The sequence below is a fragment of the Grampus griseus genome (assembly GCF_964374135.1).
Source record: "Grampus griseus genome assembly, chromosome: 16".
Lineage (NCBI taxonomy): Eukaryota > Metazoa > Chordata > Mammalia > Artiodactyla > Delphinidae > Grampus > Grampus griseus.
In genome coordinates, this window is record NC_139010.1 from 49,579,200 (window position 1) to 49,597,137 (window position 17,938).

The window sequence follows — 17,938 nt, forward strand, 5'->3', positions numbered from 1 at the left end:
AGTCCATGCTCTCAATCACAATGACCTTCTTTCTCCTTTCGAAGCAAGTAAATCCACTTTATAACCTTGCATAGTATTCTAAGTAAGATAACACCCAGCAGATTCATACTGGGTACTAGGCAATAACTAATTCTCTTCACACTTCCTGTTTTAAAAGTCTGCTTCAAGAAACCTTATAACCACCTGCAGTTTTGTATTTTCAGGAAGAGATTTCCAGTCGTCTCAGATAATATAAGTTATTTCAATTTGTTCATATTTTTTCTGAGGCAGAAATAAGCCTGGCATTTGGGATTTGAGACTTGAGTTCTCAAGAAATAACCTTAGCTCTGCTTTTTGTCTTTGAAACAGATGAAGTGATTGAGAAGAAACAATAAACACCATCATTTTGTAGACAGGACAACATGGATCAGCCGTTAACGGTGAATTCCCTGGTAGGTGGCACCAACCAATATTTTACATGTGGTCTGAAAACCCAAAAAGAAGAACAGAAACACACTGAATGTGAAATGACTCACAATTCAGGAAGTTGAGCATTTGCCGTTTTCATCCATCTGCGTGGTCCTCTCCTTTGAGGAAGTGATTAATAAACCCATCTTTGCTAGAATTAAAAATAATGCTTTTTTTTCCATGGAAGTGTGAAATGTTAATTTATCTGGTTCGATTCCAGGAGTGTAGTCCTTTAGCACAACACCAATGACATTGTAGCAGGTACTTCAACTTCTTTGTGCCTCAGCTTCTCCCCAGATAAAAAGTAGAGGCTTACCTTGTGTGGTAATGACCAAGGAAATAACTTTCTATTTAACACCTAGATGCTGCTTTGGGATCTTTGTGTAGATGTGTGAATACTTGAAACTCTCATCCTTTTCATCTTTTCCCCTTACAGCCAACATAATACACACCTTCCTGAGCTACATCTTAGAAGAAATAACGTGCTGGAGAGGAAATAACAGGGGCCTTGGGATCCCATGAGCTTATTGTGTGTCCCAGATCAGTCTCTGAATGTGAATATAGGAACGTTATATAATCTCCATGGCCCTGTTTTTGTACTTTGTGCCTTACAACTTTTGGAAACCGTAGTTTTGATGTTGCCAGCCTGTCCTTGGGACTTGCTAAACGAAAGCTGTCATTACCCTCCCCTTCCTCCTGATGACCCTCCCAAACCCACTTACTACCCCTGTAGCCCTGGGAGCAGCGGTATACTGCTACCAGCGGAATACCCTACACACACAAAGCTTAGCACCAGAACATAAAGAAGTAGAGCCTGGTTCTTGCTCTGAAATAGGTTAGTGTTCTCTCTCTGAGGAAAAAGTCCTTCACAGATGCTCAGTTGCTTTTGAGAGTATGTTTGAGGAGCAGAAAATTGTAGGAACTTTTCATTTTCTGACCCCATATTGTCAAGGCACTGTGCGATAATAAAGGCTGACCCATTTCCACCTCTGCAGAGGAAGGAGTCATCCTTATGGAGTGCCTTGTGTGTTTTTCTAGAACATTATGTAGGAATAACTAAAATTTTAGTGGACATGTCAATGTAAAAATGAACACTAAGGCTTTTTCCTCTGGAAAAGTTATTTACATCTAAGAAGTTCATATGCAAATGAAACACTACAGATTGATGAAGAGTTTAGGCTATTTCCCATTTTATCTCTGAAATCAATTTTAAACTTAGGAAAGGCAGCACCATTCCCATAAAGGGAAAATAAATCTTATTTTTTTCCTTCAGATAAAAAGATAATCTAATTATAATCATGTTGCTCCCTGTCTCTCTTCCTCCTTTATTTGATACATTTATTGGTTATCATCTGTGTTGCAGGGAATATACTACATTCCAGAGGACAGAGATGAGTGTAAAATGATTCCTTTCCCTCATGGAGTTCATAAGGAGTCAAAAATACTTGTATACAGGGCTTCCCTGGTGGTGCAGTGGTTGAGAGTCCGCCTGCCGATGCAGGGGACACGGGTTCGTGCCCCGGTCTGGGAAGATCCCACATGCTGCGGAGCGGCTGGGCCCGTGAGCCATGGCCGCTGAGCCTGCGCGTCCGGAGCCTGTGCTCCACAACAGGAGAGGCCACAACAGTGAGAGGCCCGCGTACCGTAAAACAAACAAACAAACTTGTATACAAATAATTATAATTCAAGGTAGACTGTATAGTAATAAAAAACGGACGAGTTACTTTTGTGCACCCAGGAGGCTAGAAGTCTGCTTTAGAAAATGTCCTAATTTCCATAGATTTTTTTTTTCCAGTAACTTTATGATGTCATTGAAACATTTGAAACATTTACCTGTGGTCAAATAACAATATTTTTGGAACACAGTCAGGATTATTTGTTTACGTGGGGTTATGGCTGCTTTCACACCAGCGGAGCTGAGAGCTGAATAGCTGCCATGGAGACTATATGTCCCACTGAGGCTAAGAAACTTGCTATATGGCCTTTAACAGAAAAAATTTGGCTTTTTCACCTTTCAGAAGCACTGACTTTTTATTGAAGAATTGAATAATTATCCTGAATGTATATGTTCCATGTTTTTTCAGATGTGTATAGATGTTGTTTTTATTAATAAAATACAAATATATTAATATCACAGACTTTTTTTTAGTAATCATTATTATTTTCTCAGTCAGGGAATAATTAATGGTGTAGTTACTATTATGTCAAGCTCTGAGAGAGTCTTTATGTTAAAAAAGGGGTGGGGGGAATGGCCATATGCTTGAAAAGGTTTTTCCTGGAGTTATTGGTGGGGTTTTATTCACTTGGTAAAGATACAGGGAGGCCCTGAAAGCTACTTTTAAAACCAGATGTGTTTTGGAATAGAATTGAATCCTGATAGTAACTTCGAATCCAAGCCATCTCTTGGAGGCCCTTCAAGTATAATGACATGATCCCTACCCTGGTAGGAATCCATCTCTTGGTTTGCTTCCATGAGGATATAAGGGTCAATGATATTTTACCTAAAATGACCTAAAACATTTGCATACCCAGAAACTGCCACATAATTGTAGCTGAAACCTATAAGAGGTCTTAGTCCAAAAGAGTGTATGTTTACCCTGGAGATGTGTATCTTTTTGGTGTGTAGACCACACGTTTAAGCAAAAAGAATTATTTTTATCGTACCATTAACTTTTATGAAAAACTTTCCTTAGGTATCGATGTCAGGTATTTAGTACAGAAAATACATGTATAATTTCAGTCATGTTCATTTCTTCTTATAACCAGAGATTCAAATTCGACTTTGCAGAAAAAGTTAGCTGCCGTGCCGGACCACAGGGATGTTTCCCTCAGCCCGGAAGAGCGAGTCCGCGCCCTAAGCAAGCTGGGTTGTAATATCACCATCAATGAAGATATCACTCCGCGCCGCTACTTTAGATCCGGAGTAGAAATGGAGAGAATGGCGTCCGTGTATTTGGAAGAAGGAAATTTGGAAAATGCCTTTGTTCTTTATAATAAATTTATAACGTAAGTGTTTTATTTTGGAGGTCTTCAAAATGTGAAAATTGGGGAAAATATTTACATGGTATTTTGGTGAGACCGCTTAGATGCCGGCATGTTTTCACATTCAGACTGAATTTACAATCTCCCAAAGCATGAGATGTCCAGGTTTTTAAGTTCCCAAGTAATGTACTCAAAGGCGGCCCTACACCATCTCTGAGGCTTAGGGATGAATGATCAGGGATGGGGCGAAGCTCAGGGATGTCAGACACCTTTCAACAGGCCAGCGCAGTAACTAGCATGCCCCTTCCCTCTCTTCACAAATAAAATTTCTTGTTTTGTGTCATTCTTCCTTCACAGGAATGCAAGCTTTATGAAAGCAGACATCATATTGTAGCTCCATCTACAATACCTGGAATGTGTCATTAACATTTTAAATATTTAATTTGATGGGTTGCGACTAGGGGATAAATTGACGATCCTAGGAAGGAACTGATTCCGGGACAGAGTGTAGTAGTTGGTTTCACATTGTAGTTAGTATTTTTTTTAAGGCAATTCTTTAGCTGTGTAAGAATTGTATGTATAAAAGAGCTTCCAAAATATTGAGTGAAAGTGGCGCCATCAAAACAGCCATGTAAAAATATCACACTTCACCGGGCTTCCCTGGTGGCGCAGTGGTTGAGAGTCCGCCTGCCGATGCAGGGGACGCGGGTTCGGGCCCCGGTCTGGGAAGATCCCACATGCCGCGGAGCGGCTGGCCCGTGAGCCATGGCCGCTGAGCCTGCGCGTCCGGAGCCTGTGCTCCACAACGGGAGAGGCCACAACAGTGAGAGGCCCGCGTACCGCAAAAAAAAAAAAAAAAAAAAAAAAATCACACTTCACATTAGATAGATATTTGTTAGTAAGATATCCTAGTTTGAACTAAAAGAAATGGGATTTGGGTTTTCTATACCAATTTGCCAGCTTACTGATTGGGAGGATCTCCTGTTACCAAAAATTATTTCATCTGAGCTGAACCCCTTATTTTTGTTTTAACTGGAAATCACACATTGATTAATTGTATTAGTTTAGTTGGGGACTTAACCTGAGAACATTCGAGAAGCTGAAAAGATCAACTGTTTTAAATACTGCATCCATGATTCTACCATGGGCGAAATTAAAGGCAGTTAATATGGTGTGCAAAGTGGGCTCTGCACTTTATTCAAGTTAATTAACTTCTTGGAAATTTAGAGAATGGTTGGCAACATTCATCCTACCTGGGAAAAATCAAGTTTCTATAAAGTTAAACAATAACCATGAAATTGGACGTTATAAACTGTCATTGATAGCACACATTTTCCATTTTAGTTTCTGAACTATAAGTTACTAATTGATAATATTTTTTTCACCTTCTGGGTTTTGCACACACACACGTAAGTGTGGTAAAGGGCCACTACACTCTCTGAGTTACTGAGTAATCAGAATATTTGAATTCTCTCCTGTCATTAACGATATAACCATAGGTAATTCAGTTTTCCTCTGTGAGTTCAGTTCCTCATCTACATAAATGAAAGACTTATGGGTGAAAATCTCTGAGATCTCTTCAACTCTAAATGTCTATGACTTTATGCTACTTACAAAAGCCCTAGGCAACTGACACACCTTATGTAATTTCTTTAGGCTTTAATTTTCTTATTTGAGAGATAAGAGTTATAATACCATTCCTCTGTATTCTATAGATGAGATGATGAGTGTATGTGTGATTTGTAAACAACAGAACATCAGTAGTTATAACATATTAGTTGATCAAAAACAGTATTTGCTCTAAGAGCTTTTCATTCATTTAACAAATATTTATTGAACATTCATTATGAGAGGGGCACCATTCTACAGGCTAAGAATACATCAATAAGGAAAAAACAAAAACAGAATTTCCTGCCCTCGTGGAAGTAGTATCTTCACTTTACCTGGAAGCAATGTATCTGGTTTGCTGTACTGATTTCCCTTCATTTTTATTGTCCCTTGTTCCTCAAAAGGTGATGAAAAATAATTAACTCTTAATTAGCACCTCCTAATCCATTAAGGATTCTGGCTGACATTTCTCTGAGTTATGAATTTTCATTTAAGAGTTTTTAACATAGACACCATGGCACTACTGATTCATCAGTGGCCCTTTGAGTCTTTCAATGGTGAGAAGAGGTTACATCCATCTTTCCAAACTCTTACATTTTCACGTGATCCTCAGTGTTGCCAGCACTACACATAAGTAAAATGATGCTCAAGTGGGATATAGTGCCAAAGACCCGAGAAAAACCAAAGTGATGTGGTCTCTTCAGGGAGCATCCCAACGTTAACTCTCTTAACCTCAGTGCTTACAGTTAACTACCCTGTAATGCCAAAATCATACTTGGGCCAACCTTTGATGGAAAGGCAAATGGAAAGAATATAGGTTAAATAATGTTATTAATCGTGTCCTTTTTGAAAAGGAGGCTCATTCTCAAATTAGAAGCCATCATTGAGCTTTTTCTGTCATTTAATGCTAAGGACGTGTTTTCTTTTTCTGCAGTTTGTTTGTAGAAAAGCTTCCTAACCATCGAGATTACCAGCAATGTGCAGTACCCGAAAAGCAGGATATTATGAAGGTATTGTGGGATAGACTCTCCCCCGGGGGTTCAAATGTTCCACAAGTATCCATTATTGATTCATCCCCTTCCTCTCCTCCTCTGTCTCATCCTCTCAAGAGTTTAAGCACAAAAGATTCATTCCATTAGCTATGATGTTTCGATCTCTTCCTAGACCTTTAATCATCATTACTGTGGGATGTCTACTTGAAACGAGAAAAAAAAAAAAAAAGAAAAAGATCAAGAATGTACTTAATCATATTAAGACGTGAAGAAGGAATTATTTTATGATTCCTCCCAGAGATTGAGAGAATGGTTGTCTATTTCCCCATACTTACTTGAGACAGTCATTTTGGCTGGTTTTGATTATTCCATACAATTCTGAACCCAAAACCTATTTGAATATCAGTGTTGATTATTAAGGCAGCCACAAAGTTCTAGTCATTTTCTTCTTATAGTACTAGCCTATGAGACAACAAAGTGTTTAGTGAGTGGCCTGAAATATTCCAAAGGAAAAAGAAGGTTGTTGAAATGTATTTATTTACCATCAACATTTGCTGCATATATAGTTCCAAATATCATTATCTAAGAATATATCCTTTTAGATAACATTTTAAAATGTTTTCCATTTGTCTTAAGTAGTTTGGATTGATTTTATATGATGGAAGGTAAAACAATGTATACAAAGTCAATCACAGTATGAATTTTTAAATTACTCTCAAAAAATATTTTACCACATAACAGAATAAAAGCTTTCTTACCAGCTATGTCAGGCCTGGGGGTGCCTGTAAGCAGAACACAAATTTTTGTCAAATGGTCATCTACATTTTAAAATTTCTGTACACTATCTGAAGGGTCATTCATTATCAGGCCTTTGAGTAGCATTTCCCCTCAACTCTCTTGTTCACGTAAACTCAGAAAATTCTGTATGGAAACCAAGGTCTTAGGCTGCCAAGGTGGATCTTTGACTCTAATTTAGGGTTATTCTTATTTTTACTTGTAGGGAAAGAATTCTCCAAAAGCATATACATTTTCTGTTTGTGCTTGAATAAATGAATGGATGGATAGATGGATGGATGGATGGATGGATGACAAAAGATTGGCTAGAGTTAGGAGTTTTAGTCCTAATGAGGCCATTAGCTAGTTGTATGACATTGGACAAGCCTTTCAATCCCTCTAGGCCTTTGTTTCCTCATCTCTACAAAGGCGGGGCTGGTGGGTGCTTGGACTGTATCAGATTTTCCTAAATTATGATCACTGGGAAATTGTTTGAGATCCAGATCCCAAACCCTTCTCTAAATATGTTGTCTCAGTAGGTCTTGCGTTAGGCCTGGGAATCTATATTTTTATAAAAAGTGCCTGAGTTCCTTTTTACAGTCTGTTAAGACTAGGGATCCCTACTTACGGTGTTCTCTGAGGTCCCTTCTAACTATGATGCCATAAAATTTACCTACCATGGAATGTGCGGTTACAAACCCACTACCTAAAAATGAGGTACCTACTAAACAAAATGCTTATCTAACCAGTGAAGTCGATAAAGGTCTTACAAAGGGGATAATTTTTTCTCTTCTCTACTGAAAAGTTATATTTTGGAGCCCTAGAAAAGATTGATTTTTCCGCGATCATCTTTGGTTACTTGTGTCTTGATTTCTAATGCACATACCAGCTGTTTTTCTTTCTCAGCTGATGATCTGAAAGCTGACTATACTGAAAATCCCACTAATCAATATGTATATATATATTTTTTAAAAGAAACTGAAGGAGATTGCATTCCCAAGGACAGATGAATTGAAAAAGGACCTTTTAAAGAAATATAACGTAGAATACCAAGAATATTTGCAAAGCGAAGTAAGTTCAGTTGATACATTTATTGCATGACTGTTTTCTGTGCAAATATTTTTTGAATTTCATTTTAATGAGTTTTTCAAATGTCGTATGCATTCAAATTAAAAATTAAAAATACAGTGACGTAAAACCCATAAAAAATTCATGTTGATATCCTGGTTAAGCACTTGCACCAAGGATGTGGTATTTTTATTTCCTGTCAACATCTAATAAAGTGAAGCATTAGGAAATAGATTCTTACAGTGATTTAAGCAGAGCTTTTTGACCAACTCTTGCCAATGTAATCTTGAGCCAGATGGCTGCGTTTTAGCAATGAAAGGAGACAGTAAGAGCGGTAGGGAGAACAGTATATAGTTTCTGATGTGTCTAATTACGTATGCCTTGGAAGTGTGAATTTGATTCTTAAATATTGTAATCAGTATCACATCAGATGGAATAATGGCTAACCATATGAGTGAAATGTAATCATATCACCAAGGGGTGATGGCTCCTGGATTCTTATTAAATAGAGAGTGAAAATGAAAATGACGTCTGAGACTGAAGGGCATTGAAAGAAGCAGCTGACCAGTCAGTCTATAAGATACTCCAGTTCAACACTTGAACTCTTAATGTTTACAGCATAATGATAAAGGTTGTTTTGCTTTTTTGTTTGGCTATGTGTTTATGTGCTTTGGAAGTTGTCACTTTTACTGACTCTCAGTTCAGTCCAATCTTGTTACCTCGGAGTGTGGTCACAGGCCTTCTCTGCTTCCTTTGGTATAGCTAGAAGGCAGGTTTGAGTGAGCTGTTTGCACTGAGTGACAGAAGGAATGTTGAAATGAGAAGATTTCCTCCAGTGTGGTTACTGATGATTTGATTTGAACTATGAAAGATAAAAGTGATTTTGGCGGCTTGGACAGAACAGCAGGAAGGGATTTAATTTAACAGCCCAGTTAAGCTCCCTTCCCTACTCAGCAATGTGCATGCTGGTCCTCTCAGGAGCGCTCTGGGAGGAGCGGCCTCAGCAGTTGTTACCTGGTCTGCCTTTGGTGACACCAGTTACTTCCTAGTCCACAGTAGGATCCCAAGTATATGACATGTAGAAATCTTTGGGGGATGGAATGGCAGGCTTTATGCCTTGGACAGATGAACAGACACACTGATAAGCCTTTGCTACAGGCAACACGCACATCACCGGGGAGCCTGTTGGAATGCAGATTCTCAGGCCCCACCCCAGACCCGCTGAAGGCCAGTCTGCTCTATAACAAGACCCAGAGTGCATATCAAACTGTAAGCTGTTTTGATGTAAGCTTACACTGCTGTAAGCTCTGTCCCCCACCTCACCCCTGCCTTATAGTAGCTCCCAAAGTCTAGTTTTCATCAGAATTATTTGGGAAGCTTGTTAAAGATTTATTCTTTGACCTAATAATGACTGGATATTTTTGTTAAGACTGGGGAGCTTGGGAATCTTCATTTTTAACAAAACTCCTAGTAGTTTGTTTTGATAGAGTTGATTGGACCACATTCTGAGAACCATTTGTTAGTGATTCCCCCTTCTCCATAAAGTTCCAGCAGTATGAGTTATAGAGTCAAATGCAAAAGCTTCTAGGGTGGCACTGTCCCACAGAACTTTGTATGATGACGGAAATGCTCTATTTGGCACTCTCTGATACGGGAGGCACTAGCCCGTGGTACTTTACGTGTGGCTAGTGAGAACTGAGGAGTTGAATTTCTAATTTCATTTCATTTGAATTAAACTTAGGTAGTCACATGTAGCTAGTGGCTACTATATTGGACAGTGCAGTCCAGGGTGATATAACTATTTCTGAGGTATGGTCTGATCAGTCAGGCTGTGCAGACAATCCTGACTTTGATTACTAATATTTAAAAGCACCGGAGGGTGGAGGGAACTTGATTGTCCTGGCCCGTCTCTGGTAAAATATGAGTGGATTTAGAACTGCTCCTGTAATCAGATTACGGGGCTTTTGCCACGATGTTACATATTTTCCTGGCAGTCTCAGGAGTGTGCCTGTGGGCATATCGCAGTATCTAGCTGTGTCTCTCCGTCTCCTAGAAGATTGAAACTGTCTAATCCCAGTTTGATGCTTTTGCCTTGGAAACTAACCTTTTCTTCTGGCAACCACATTTTTTTAGAACAAATATAAAGCTGAAATTCTCAAAAAACTGGAGCATCAGAGATTGATAGAGGCAGAAAGGAAGCGGATCGCTCAGATGCGCCAGCAGCAGCTAGAATCGGAGCAGTTCTTGTTTTTCGAAGATCAGCTCAAGAAGCAAGAATTAGCCCGGAGTCAGATGCGAAGCCAGGAAACTCCAGCGCAGTCAGAGCAGATTGATGGGAGTGCTTTGTCCTGCTTTTCCACACACCAGAACAATTCCTTGCTGAATGTATTTGCAGATCAGCCTAATAAAAGTGATGCAACCAATTACGCTGGCCACTCGCCTCCCGTAAACAGGGCCTTAAAGCCAGCTGCAACTCTAAGTGCTGTTCAGAGTAAGTGAGGAAATGCACCCCACAAGACGTGGAATCTCCTCTAATGGAACCGTATTTCTGTGACATCTGGGAGGGGTCCCCTCATTTTATTGTTAGTTGTGGTAGTTCCCCTACATGATGTGGTGTGAATGACAATATCACCTGACTTTTGCTATATGTAACCTCAGAATTCCGGAAACGTGATTTACCCCCTGGTAGAACAGAGGCTCCATGATAAACAGCACTGTATTTGATCGTGGTACAGAGATCTTAAGAGAGAAAAATTCCAAGCATTTTTTTTTCCTTTCACGTATTTTGACCAAGAAGCACTGAATCCTAAAGGTAAACACACTGGAGAGGAAAGGAGATGCTGGAAAACTTGTTTGTTCAGAACCTTGTTCAGTCATTAAATTTAAATATTTAGCGTTTCCCTGGCCCAGGAGGATCTGTACACATGGGTGTTAACCTCCAAAGGGGTTATGTGTTTCTGCCAAAAGTTAGTGCTGCCTGGACCGCTACATCAGTGCTGGCAGCTTTCCAACACCAAACGGGAAAATTTCCCAGCAGACACTGTTAAGTGGAATTTATATTTCCATTTATTTTGAAAGAGTTATGATAAGCAACCATTTTATAAATTACTCTACTGCCAATTGTCTCAAAAAACATGGTGCTCTTACCTAATGATCACCAACTTTCATAAGATGTAAGTAACACATGGCAAACCCACAAAAAGATTAATCCTACCACTTATAGAATATGAGATGTAGTCTATGCAGCCTGTGCACCTTGTGCCAAAAGAAAACACACACATACATGTAAATAGTTGATACAAGGCACAAAGATGTAAACGTGCTTGCACCTTCCCACTTGTATATGAATAATTTATACGCAAGGGGTAATTTTACCTTCCTTCTAGTCGATGTTCACTTTTACAAGTTTTAAAATGAAATACAGAAAGTGGAGCACCTGATTATTTCATTTTTGAAATTTATATTTACCTGCAGTGACTTGCTAAAAACAGTTTTGAAGGATGGGATGTAAGGTTTCTTCTTTTTGTCTTCTCTCCCTTTTCTGTTTCTTAGATTTAGTGGTTGAAGGACTGAGATACGTCGTTTTATCAAGAGATCTTTGCCACAGATTTCTGCTCCTGGCAGAATCTAATACAGTGAGAGGAATAGAAACCTGTGGAATACTCTGTGGGAAACTGGTATGGTGTTTGTTTCATATCTTCCCTGCACAGGATACTTTCAGTAGAGCTGGCTTTCTTGTGATAAACTGAGCAGAACAAGAGCATCCTAAGTTTCGTAAACATTATGAAATTAACTTAATATAGATTAATTTCATAAAACTACTGTCATTATTAATGGAATTATCCTTCTAGAAAATGGATTGTAAAATTTTAGAGATACTATGAAAGTTTATTGTAAAGAACTAACTAATCAAACCATAAGTTAAATCTTTGTTTAGAAAAAGGGTGGCTTTCAGATTTCCAGAACCATCTAGTTTCCTGAATCAAATTTCCGTTGCTTTTGTCTGTGGTAGGTATAATCTCGCCACCCTTTTGTCTGTGGTAGGTATAATCTCGCCACCCTTTTTCAGATACATGCGAATAAAGCTAGGGTTTTGTTGTTTTCTTTAAGGCAGTAGTTTCAACAAACTGCAATCTTATAGCACAGGTCATATTTAAGTATGGAAGATTTTATCAGAAATAAGTGATGAAAGACAATATCAAACTAGAAGGAGATAAAAGAGAGAAGATACATTTAATTTCCTACTTCAAGAAAGAGGAACAATGTTTCTTTGGAAGTGCCTTTGTACCCTCTGTGGGGTATCAGTTTATGTTTCTAAGTCCAGACACATTTTCATCCCTAAACATTTACTTGGAAACTGTTATTTAACTGAATAGGATGTTTCATTCAACACACATTCTCCTACTGTATTCCAGTGTTGCATCATCACGTTTCCCCCAGGGCAGAAGAAACACAGGAGACAAGCAAAGGAGAATGACCTGCCGTCTCCTCCCCACAGCCACCTTCTTTGCCCTGCAGGGGGCAGTATGCTATGGACGCTTCTTCCCCAACACCACATTTTGTACTTAGTTTGATTCACTCATTCATTGATTCATTCTTCATTCATTCCTTCATCAGACAGGCATTCAGTCACCTACGACAGCCTCAGTCTTTGCCGTGTGATGCTTATAAAGAACCAGAGAGATGATTAATTATAAATGGAGCTGGGTGCTCTCAGTGGAAGTGCAGGGTATCATGGGAAGGTGTAACTGGGAAACGCTGCCTGGGACGGTCAAGAAGGGGTTCCTTGAAAGCCAATGTTTATACTACATACGTTTAGAATACATAAAGTTAGCCATGAAAGGAGGAGCTGGGATGGAGAGAAGTGTTGTAATCAAGGCCAAAGGAATAGGGCCCAGTTTGCAGAAGTGCCCTAAGACTAGAGACAAGATGGCGCTGGGCAAGGATGGACAGCTCCTCAGCACACAAACTTCTTTTTTCTGAGGATCCTATCACTACCTTACAACCCTCTTCCTTTCAACTCTTATCTTTTACCTAAGAGGGGCAATTTGTCTTTCCTTTCTCTTTATCTAATTGCCAATCCAAAACATTACCTTAATTATGGAAAATCCCAGTGAATTCCACGCCCCCCAACCCCCCCCCCCGTAGTAGAAGAAAGTCGTAAATCTTCACGCAAAATTAAATAACAATTAATAAACTAAAAACAAGACCATCAACCTTCACAAACCTTAGAAATGTCCTTCAATAAAACCACAAGATTATTTACTTAGCATCTCCCCGCCCAATAAACCTGCTACTGTTTTGTTCTGATTTTTTCCACTGCAGATGTAATATAACATACCATTATTTACTAGCTAAACTTCCAGGGACCAGCCCAGGATGCTAATTCCTATTTATGGTACATTTTGTATTGTGAAAATGGGTTTCAGGCTCCAAACAACTGACTCTCAAATTTTGGGCGATGATCCGTGTTCAGGTGTGGGGCTTTGCTTTTGAATTGTGATGGGTCGGGGTGAGAGGATGATGATGTAAGTGGTGGGCACTTTCTAGTCTTGTTAAAACATTATACTTCCTACTCAGGCCTTTTTTTTCTGTCAGGTGCTTGTTATTCTCTTTGCTATTTGCTTTTCAGACGCATAATGAATTTACTATTACCCACTTAATCGTGCCAAAACAGTCTGCAGGACCAGACTGTTGTGACGTGGAGAATGTAGAAGAATTATTTGGTGTTCAGGATCAGCACAACCTCCTCACTCTGGGATGGATCCATGTATGTTTCACATTTGGGGTTTCAGTTTATTTATTTATTTTTTGGCGGGCTGTTCTCCTTCTGGAGGAAGTTTAGCTTAAGAAATAGTTTCTTATTTTTAAAATTTTCAAGTGGAATAAATGTCATCGTTTTAAAGCATTTTCTTCAATGTTAGGCCGTGTCTACATCTGTCAAATCCAGATTTGGAGAGGGCTATAGTATGCTCTTTCCTACCATCCCAAGTTGGAAGAGAGATAAACAGTTGGAAATCAGCTGACTTGTTTTGATGATTTTATGTAGTCTAATGGAGACCTAGGCAGATTTTTAACTCATATGATTAGACAATTATTAACATTCTCTTTCCCATGGCTGTGGGTCTAAAGTAAATTATTTTAAGAAAATTTCTGAAAAGGTCTCTTTTAAAAAGGTGTTTGTACGTATCAAATAGGGACCTTACCCTCCACTTCACCTCCCCTGCTGGCCAAGGATGTATGCGTCGCTGTATAAACAGCCACGGAGTAGGGCCAAAAACATTGGGTTCCAACATCCACCAGGCCACCATAGGAGCAGGAAAGGGCTTACAAATCAAAAGACATGAGTTTAAATATCAGCTCTGCTAGGAATTCACTATAGGAATGTTGGCAAGTTATTTAAGCATCAGCTTCATCATCATAAAATGGGGACCATAATAATGGACTTCATGTGATGGTGAGATAATGTCAGTGAACTTCTTAGCACATTTTTTCTAGGAACTCAGAATATTGTAGCTGATGATATTTGGTGATGATAGTGTACTTTTCCTATCCATGGTTTCATCTATCTGGGGACATTTTTCCATTCAGTCTCACGCATCTGGGCCTGGGGTAGGAACAAGTCATCTCACGGCATGAGATGCTAGTCAGGTTTCCAGGGCACATCCTAGGGACCTCCAAGGGCCTCTGAAGAGTGAGAAGGAGCCATTTTTTATTTTACTTGCTTTATAGAGAAGTATTGAGGAGGGGCGGGACACACATCCTCACCCACACCTCAACACACACACACACACACACACACACACACACACACACAATCACCAAGCTTTTGGTGTTTTGTAGTTCAGGAGGGCAGAGGAGACTAGTCCTAGCTCCACCTGCAAATTACTGTGTGCCTGTACAGTCCTTCGATCAGGACTCTTAGCGTCCTGTTTCCAGGTTCCCTCATTGATCCAGTAGAGCTAATGAATGCCTTCTCTCCCTCACCGATTTGTGTGAGCTGTAAGCAACATACTAGATGTGAAAGCCCTTTGAAAACTATAAATCACCTCTCAATACAAGAAATTATTTATAATGAAGACTTTGCAAAAATTTTCTGTATGTCTGTTTGTTTTCCTTACCAGTATGCGCCTTACCGTTTGCTTAGAAATTGGGTCATTTTAAAGGCATTATTTAGTTTGATGTAACAAGAATGCATGTTAAAGGAAAACAAATTGTAGCAAAGCAATTGTAACATAAACTGAGAAAGAATGACAGTTAAACTACGCTTATGTTGAAAAGTCAGTGTTAGTTTATCTCATAAAACATTTCCCAGATCAGAAACAAAAGATTTTCCTTTATGACATGTACATATAATATATGCAACAATGAAATCATTTAAATAATGAATTTAGCATAATTTTAGAATCCTAAGACTTTGCTTCTTTTAAATTTTACCATGTCAGATTGTTGTGGTTCAATGAAATCAGTAACATGTTGTATTTCTAAACTTCAGTGGTTGTAATGACTTTTTGTGATGGTCTTTATTGGCATAACGATAGCAACAAATTCCAGAGCTAACATTTTTTGGATATAAATTGGTCATCGGAAAGAAAGGTTGAATCAGAATCAGACGGATCTGGATTTCAATTTAGACGTCTCAGCTTAACTAGTTCTATGCCCTTAAGCATGTTATTTACTCTTCTGCTTAGCTCAGTTTCCTCATCTGGTAAAATGGGGATAATAACAGCACTCATCTCATCTTGTAAAATTAATTCATGGAAAAGTGATTAGTTCAGTGCCTGGCATGTTATTCAATTGTGATAAATGGCATCAGCTGCTGATGTTGTCATCACCGTCATTACCATCATCATCATCATTTTTATCTCCATAGAATGAGGGCATGGGATTGGAGCACCATTCTCCCATGAGAGAGCTGTCCTTATTGGAGCTGGAGTGATGCCTCTTGGCAGAAATGAAGGACTCAGAATATCTTAAGGTGCAACACAAAGACACAAAACAGAAACGATGAAAAAACAAACAAACAACAGAATGTCTTAACAGTGTGCATTCAGTCTGGAAATAAGTTGAAGGGAAAGTGATTTGTCTGACAATCTGCTTGCTGCCTCCATAGCAATAGAGCTTCTTTGAACACTTCTTACTTTTTCATCAAGGCATAGAAAGCTCTATGTATGAATAGAAGGTTTTTTTTTTTTTTTTTTTTTTTGAATAGAAGGTTTTCAGTGAATCAGGTAACAGGCAGTCAGACCCTCCCACTCATGCCCTCACTAAAAGTTTGGGCTTTAAAAGTTAATTTCTATTCTTCAGTTGATCTAGGTCTATGCAGACCAATAGTTATTTTTTCCCTGCCGGACATTTATCTTTCTATAAATAGGTATCAATGGATTTTACCTTCATTTTACTAAATAAAGTAGAAAGGGGTTTTGAAATCTTGCATTTCTTCAACAGATCATAGTTATGTGTAAAGGCATGAAGCGGTTTCTATGCGCCCATGCCCTCTAGTTAATAATGACAGCATTAGACAGTCTCTTCAATAAGACGTGCTGGCAAAAGTGTAGAACAGCTACATGTAGAAGAATGAAATTAGAACACTCTGTAACACCATACACAAAAATAAACTCAATACGGATTAAAGACCTAAATGTAAGATGGGATACTATAAAACTCTTAGAGGAAAACATAGGCAGAACCCTCTCTGACATAAATTACAGCAAGATCTTTTTCGATCCACCACTTAGAGTAATGGAAAAAAAAAAGATAATAAATAAATAAATAATAAACAAATGGGACCTTATTAAACTTAAAAGCTTTTGCACAACAAAGGAAACCATAAACAAAAGGAAAGACAACCCACAGAATGGGAGAAAATATTTGCAAATGAAGCAACTGACAAGGGATTAATCTCTAAAATATACAAACAGCTCATGTAGCTCAATATCAAGAAAACAAGCAACCTAATCAAAAAATGGGCAGAAGATCTAAATAGACATTTCTCCAATGAAGACATACAGATGGCCAAAAGCACATGAAAAGATGTTTAACATCGCTAAATTAGAGAAATGCAAGTCAAAACTACAATGCAGTATCACCTCACACCAGTCAGAACGGGCATCATCAGAAAGTCTACAAACAGTAAATGCTAGAGAGGGTGTGGAGACAGGGAGCCCTCCTGCACTGTTGGTGGGAATGTAAATTGGTACAACTGCTATGGAGAACAGTATGGAGGTTCCTTAAAAAACTAAAAATAGAATTACCATATGACCCAGCACTCCCACTACTGGGCATATATCTGGAGAAAACCATAATTCAAAAAGATACATGCACCCCAATGTTCATTGCAGCACTATTTACAATAGCCAGGACATGGAAGCAACCTAAATGTCCATCGACAGAGGAATAGATAAAGAAGATGTGGTTCATATATACAATGGAATATTACTCAGCCACGAAAAAGAATGAAATAATGCCATTTACAGCAACATGGATGGACCTAGACATTATCATACTAAGTGAAGTAAGCCAGACAGAGAAAGACAAATATCATATGATCTCACATACATGGAATCTAAAAGAAAATGATACAAATGAACTTATATACAAAATAGAAATAGACCCACAGACATAGAAAACAAACTTATGGTTACCAAAGGGGAAAGGGGGAGAGGGATAAACTTGGAGTTTGGGATTAACATATACATACTACTATATATAAAATAATCAACAAGGACCTACTGTATAGCACAGGGAACTCTCCTCAATATTCTGTAATGACCTATATAGGAAAAGAATTTGAAAAAGAATGGATATATGTATAACCAAATCACTTTGTTGTATATCTGAAACTAACACAACATTGTAAATCAACTATATTTCGATATAAAATAAAAATTAAATTTAAAAAATGACAACATTACAATAAAAACAGCAATAACAATAGCAATCATAAAAGCTAATGATTTTGATTCCTATCTCTGTGCTAGGCACTGTTTTAAGAATTTTACATGGATTGTCTCATTTAAGTTTCATAACAATCCCATGAAGAAAATGATTATTATCCTTATTTTACA

General features: G+C 38.5%; 1 protein-coding gene across 4 annotated transcripts in view; it reads left to right on the top strand.

Moving 5' to 3' along the window:
• The window catches only part of STAMBPL1 (STAM binding protein like 1), a 43,670-nt gene that overhangs the window by 21,684 nt on the left and 4,048 nt on the right, over window positions 1–17,938 (top strand). For all 4 annotated transcript variants that reach the window (XM_082673698.1, XM_082673699.1, XM_082673700.1 and 1 more), the window contains 7 exons: window positions 349–431; window positions 3,236–3,453; window positions 5,972–6,047; window positions 7,779–7,874; window positions 10,005–10,362; window positions 11,424–11,548; window positions 13,504–13,641. In XM_082673698.1, the coding sequence (XP_082529824.1) occupies window positions 402–431; window positions 3,236–3,453; window positions 5,972–6,047; window positions 7,779–7,874; window positions 10,005–10,362; window positions 11,424–11,548; window positions 13,504–13,641 (1,041 nt within the window). In that variant the 5' untranslated portion in view covers window positions 349–401. The remainder of the gene's footprint in view (window positions 1–348; window positions 432–3,235; window positions 3,454–5,971; window positions 6,048–7,778; window positions 7,875–10,004; window positions 10,363–11,423; window positions 11,549–13,503; window positions 13,642–17,938) is intronic.